Source organism: Macaca thibetana, chromosome 12 (assembly GCF_024542745.1).
Source record: "Macaca thibetana thibetana isolate TM-01 chromosome 12, ASM2454274v1, whole genome shotgun sequence".
Taxonomy (NCBI): domain Eukaryota; kingdom Metazoa; phylum Chordata; class Mammalia; order Primates; family Cercopithecidae; genus Macaca; species Macaca thibetana.
This window is the reverse complement of record NC_065589.1, coordinates 95,099,486-95,105,485: the sequence shown is the minus strand read 5'-3', so window position 1 is coordinate 95,105,485 and position 6,000 is coordinate 95,099,486. Positions and strand designations below refer to the sequence as shown.

Genomic DNA, 6,000 nt, shown 5'->3' with positions numbered 1-6,000 from the left:
GACATACACTTTGAGTAATGCAGGTTTACTCCATCATCCTTCCATTTGATATTGGTTTAAGGTAATAGATCTCAAATCCTGAACTATTCTTTGTTGGGTATGCTAAATGCCCAACCTCCTGCGGAGTATTTAGCATCCTAGTCCCAGGACACTAAAAACCAGTGCCACCACCCTTACAAGTTATTGTCCAAACCAACACCTTTCCCACCTGCTACCTGCCAATAGGGGAGCATCAGTAATGCCATAATTCAGAACCACTTGGGGGTGTGGGTTCTGACAGTTGCTCAGTAGCATTAGAGTAGGCACTGTGGTTATCAGCATGGGGAGGAATTGAGTCCTAGTACCTGGTCAAGAAAATTAAGCAACTGTGGTCATGAATTTAAAGTGGAGGGTAGGAAAGAATCGTTGCCAAATTAAGCCTGTTAGTTTTGTTTCCTACACATTTCTTGAATTTTGAAGGGGGTGATATTGGGGAGAAAAAGTCAAGTATTACCTCTGGGACGTTAGAGAGAAATCAATTGGTCTTTGAGATTTATATTACATCACGGTTTCTCTGAACTCTTCTAACTCACTTTCTTCACCTAAAATCTTTTGTCTTAACACTTTTCCCCTTATCCATTCCCACATTCTTCTCCTTCTCGATGTGTCTTTTTGACCCCCTTGGCACAGTGCAGTACTATGTAGATGGACATAAGTAGAAGGGGAGGAATAAATAGCAGCAAAAGCTAGGATGTAGACAATTTTCTTCCCACCTTGGGCACTTAAGGAGAGGGGGTTATTTATAAAAGAGACATCGATCATTTCTCCCTTCCTTGGACTCACCAAGTTACCAAATTTATTCCCCATGCATTATGCCTTACAGCGTTGGCATATAAGAAATTCGTTACTTGTGCCACTTCAAGAATGCCCATGTTATCCGAACACATGAGATTTTTATAGTAGCTAGAAAGCAGCTGAAATGCTCCTAAATCCTTCATTTAAGGGGAACTTAACATCCTTCGTACTCCAAAAGTTTTCAGTCATCTTCCTGAAGATGAAGGAAAAGAGATTAGACATGTCTTGCTAAAGCGTCTGTTGGTGGGTCCAAAGTCAAGTTCAATTATAACCCAGTTCATTTCCAGCTCTACTTCAGAACTGAAGATTTAAACTTCTTCGTATCTTTTTGAGACATGAGTTTATAACACAGAATCTTTTACTCTGGAAGCAGTCTGTGTCACTTATTTACCTCTATCTCCTCATCCAGCCAACACTCTAGATTGAACTGGCTTCTCAAGATTCTTCCACCTGGGAATAATTTTCAGTTCAATTGAACTTGGCAGGACTCTGAACTTCAAATTCTAGCACTGGAGTGGCCACAAGGCTAGGTCTTGGGGTTGAGAAGTGAATGAAGTTAGCTAAAGATGTTTATCTAATAATCCGATGCTCTGATCGATTAGAATTCATATTTCCTTTTCCTTTCCTCTCCTTTCTCATTTTCCTTCCCAAACCAGGTTTTACACCTTGCAGTGTGTTAGGAAGTGGTTGTTGGATTTGTGGATTTAAAAAAGTGATTCTAGAAAACAGGAAGGAAAGAAGGGCAATGGGGTTAGCTGTGGCCACCTCCTTTTAAGCCTTGAAGCTCCAGTGGGAATCAGTCATAATTCCTTGTCATTTTAGGTTACATTATTTTTGAATTAAAAAAAAAAGGGGGGAAGGTAAACGAACACATTTAGGAACAGAATAGCTGCTGTTACTGGTTAATACTTTTCCCATGGGGTTATTTTTTGTCTTTGTTAGAAAGGAACGTCCTAGTGAAGCCCGGCTGCTTCTCTTTAATACTACAGAAAAATATTTTTCAGGCTTATTCTTATACTGGCAAATTTAGTTGGTAAGATAAGGAATATATTTTCAAGTTTCAGTTGTATTACTCGCTATTCCAGTTATTCCACTTGCTCTGGTTTCACAATTAAAGAAATATTGAAATGATGCACAGATAAGACAAGAGTGCGGCCTGACCCTGACATGAAATTCTGTAATGAACTTCAAGTGTTTCTAGAGTAAAATATACTCTTCCATTCCAGAACCGTTAGTGCAACTCTTAATTCAACCAGAGAACGGAAGGTTTATACATATTTCTTTGACCAACTCATAAAGATGGGAGTACATGAGATCATTCAGACACCTTTAACACCAACTTGGGACTTTGTAACTGTTGCAAGTATCAGTCAAATTCTGAGCACCACGATTTGAGAACTGGAAATCTTGGGAGAGAGTTTAAAGTGCCACAGTGATTATTAATAACCCTGACAAGTTGTAGAAATGGGCAGATAATTACAGGATGAACTTAATAGACAGATATACAGAGTAATTTAGAGGAAGTAAACTGCTATAAGTGAGAAGACTTGGCTTTGTGGGAAAAGGTGGGAATCAGTAAACCACAAGCGAAACATGAATTAGCCATATAGTACAGTTGCTTTATTATTTAAAAACCAAAACTTTGTAGAGTACATTAACAGAGACTGTATTCAAGAGAAAGGCAGTCATCCCTTAGTCATTTAAACAATTATTTATTAAGCACTTATGTGCTAGTTGATACTTCTGGGTGCTGAAATAAAATAAGGAAAAAATCAAGATCTGTACCTTCACGAAGCTCACTAAAGTGTGGTAAATGATACAGCAACTACCTTCAATAGTCTTTAGTTTGTATTCTGCAGCCAACTACATACAGCAAATACTAAAAGCTACTTGAGGTAGGGAATCCATCCTATTTTTACCTGTTGGATCCCATTCCGTGCCTAGCACACCAGCTTGTAAGCAATCAACATGGATTAAGGGGTAAAAACAGGCCCTTAAAGAGCTAAAATTTAAACAAGTAATCACTTGTCTGATCATCAAATATGTCGTTCGAAATTCTCAGTTTTTTCTTCAAAGCGCAGTAAACAAATATTTGTGCACCTATTACTTGCAAAACAGTTCTCAACACAATGCTTTGTGTGTAAAAGGAACGGCGGGAATGGATTAAAGTTGCGCATCGTGATAAATGGCGTGAATATCCTGAGCGGGTGGACAGCCCTTCTTCCGTGAGTTTTTTCTTTTTTTTCTTTTCTTTTCTAGTCACCAAGACAGCACGCGTGTGCAGAAGCTGCAGCGGTGGGACGCAGTGCTAAGTCTGGGGGCGCAGACAGCAGCTCGCCCGTCGCGAGCTCGCCTGGGCAGCTCGGCGGGCGCGGCGAAACAGCTCCCACGTCCGCCTTCCACCGACTCCTCGGTCTCAGAGCGGACGAGGCGTCCCCCCAGAGGAAAGATTGGGCGCCGCAGACGCCCCTTGGAGAAGTCCCCGGCCACTCGCCCCACCTCGGGGTCCTGTTCCCCTAACCCTTCGGGCGGGCGCTCCAGAGAGGCCCGTGGGACGCGATTTGAAACGGGTCGTGCCCAGCCCAGCCCGCATCTACTCGCCCGGCCACAGCCCAGCCACAGCTTAGGGACTTTGAGGCGCCCGCGCCCCTTTGTCGCGGTATCCCTCGCCCAAGCAGGCCGGACGCCGAGGCCTCGCGGTATCGAGCCTCCGTCCGCCCCGCCTCCTCGCCCTCCACTCGGCCCCGCCCTCGCTCTCTTACCCCTCCCCCTCTCCCGCCTCGCTTCCCCGACAATCTCCTCGCGCTCCCGGCCCGGCACGCGCGCTGCGCCCGGCCGCCGCCGCCGCTGCCGCCGCCGCCGCCGCCGCCGCCGCCGAGCGTTCCTCCGCTGCGCCTGGCTTCCAGCTTCGGGCCGGAACCGGAAGTTTGGGGGGCGGAGCCCGGCGGAGGCCAGGAGACCGAAAACGCGGCCGAGCCCGGAGCCCGGAGCCGGAGCCAGAGCCTGGACCAGAACTTGGCCGCCGCCTGCACCGCCGCCGCCGCTGCCGCCCGCCGCTCCTTCCCCGCGCCGCAGCCGCCTCGCCGCTACCGTCGCGAGCTCGGCCGCCAGTGGTCCTCGGACTTTAGGTGTCCGGGTTGAAGGTCGGTCCGGACGTCGGACCCAGTCGGTTCCCAGACTGTCCGGGCGGCTGCGGACGCCGCCGCCGCCGCCGCCTCCTCGTCGCCTCAGCCTGGCGTTTTGTTCCCAGAGACGGGAGAGGCGAGCGGAGCTGACAGTGATTTTGACAGTGATTTAAACCCGCTTTTGTTGTTGTTGGCTTTTCGTTGTTTGGTTTTGTGTGTTGTGCGTGTGTGTGGCGGTTTTTCCCCCGTGGTGCATTTTATTTTTTATCGTTGTGCTCTTTTTTCTTTTTTTTTTTAAACAAACCCGGTGAACGTTTTTAAAAAAAAAATTTTTTAATTTTTTTATTTTTGGTCTGGGCTTCCGAATATGTTCTATGACGGTTGATTTTACACCAGGAGGTTTGTCTCCGAGGAAGACCCAGGGAACTGGATATCTAGCGAGAACTTCCTCCGGATTCCCCGGCGCCTCGGGAAAATGGGAGCTGCTGCAAAGTTGGCGTTTGCCGTCTTTCTTATCTCCTGTTCTTCAGGTAGGTGCAGCGAGCGCGGCGCGGCGGGGCTGCTCCTGCGGCCGCGGCGGCCGCTGCTGGGGGCCGCGGCTGGTGTCGGGTCGGAGAGTCCAGTGAAGCCTGGGGAGGTTGCCCACTCCCTGCGCCCCTCGGCTGCCACCCCCCTCCCAGGTCTGATTGTGATCTGCAAACCTCCATGCATTTTTCTCCTTTTGAGTTGGGTCGGCGAGCTGATAGGAGTGAGTGCTGTGTTGTTGTGGAAGTGAGAAAGTCATGTTTTGTAGCCATAACACTGGATGACAGCGCTGGTTGGGTTGCAATTAAGCCGCAAATACCACAAGTGACAATTTATGCAAAGGTTGAGATCTGAAAGGAGTATTTAGTGTGGGCTCCTCCAAAACAAGGGTTGCTTTTTGTCATCGTTTAATTAGTGCTTCACCGGTGAATATCACGACATAGATCAGGCCAGTTGCTGCTTAATTTTGGCTGTGAGAAACAATACATCCTAACAGCAATTTAATCTGGGTCTCCCCTCACGTTTTCTTCAACTTCAGTGTCCAGCAGTGTTAAAAATAGTTGTAGTGGTTGTTGGAGTGTTAACTATAACCCAGTGCAGAAGAGGTATGCCGCTTGGTGTTGGTAATGTGCTGGCGTTCAACCACCATTTGTATGCTCTTTTGGGGCATAGATTTTGCTTACCTACGGAATACTTACTTTAACCGCTTTGTATTGAAGCATTGTGTTCGGTTTAGAAGAACCCATATGAAATTGATTTTGTTAAATATAGTGGACTCATAAAATAGGTTTTAGCTCAAGGTTGGGGGAATAAACTGGCCATTTTATATTGGAAATTTTGATTTTGTGAGGACGTTCTATGGTTGCAACCAGTGGTTGGAAAAACTATCTAGTCTTTTGTATTTGAAATTCTATAAATGAATACAACATCTAGCTCAAAGGTGTGCAGATGTACATAACGAGAGAGTTAGTTCAATAGATGAAACATTTTAAATAAGTCTCATTGGATTTATTTATCGTAAAATTTAATATTCAGTTACGAGCTTGTGGCATAGAATTACAGGGGACTCTTGGGGGGGGGGGGTGGCGAATTGACAGGTTTCATGGCCATGTCTTTATCTCGTTTGCCACAGGAAAATTAAAGGGTGGTAGTCTTCTTTGTGTACCTCTGTGGGGTGTGTGTGTGTGTGTTTGTGTGTGTGTGTTTGTGTCCGTCTTCCCCACCCCCCTTTAAATAGAATCTTTTGTAATGTATAGAATTTTGCTGAATGGTACATTTCCTTGTGGTTAATAAATGGATAAAGTCTAGTCTTATGTCTGTAGTGGTATTGATCAGTTCCGGGTGGGCTGAATGTGTTGTGAAATGGCGATCATTGCCAGAGATTAACCAAAAGAATCATGTCTGTTTAAATGGAAGAAGGAACATGCTTAAGGCAGGCTGACAGTTCTTTTTGTGCACGGTTTGGGAAGGAAGCTAAACAATGGTGTGTCTGAAATGAATGAAGGCCTTGATAACA

General features: G+C 46.0%; 1 protein-coding gene across 2 annotated transcripts in view; it reads left to right on the top strand.

Moving 5' to 3' along the window:
- Positions 1 to 3,793: 3,793 nt before the first annotated feature.
- The window catches only part of ACVR2A (activin A receptor type 2A), an 87,144-nt gene continuing 84,937 nt past the window's right edge, over positions 3,794 to 6,000 (top strand). For both annotated transcript variants that reach the window (XM_050752197.1, XM_050752196.1), the window contains exon 1: positions 3,794 to 4,489. In XM_050752197.1, coding sequence (XP_050608154.1) covers positions 4,435 to 4,489 — 55 coding nt within the window. In that variant the 5' untranslated portion in view covers positions 3,794 to 4,434. The remainder of the gene's footprint in view (positions 4,490 to 6,000) is intronic.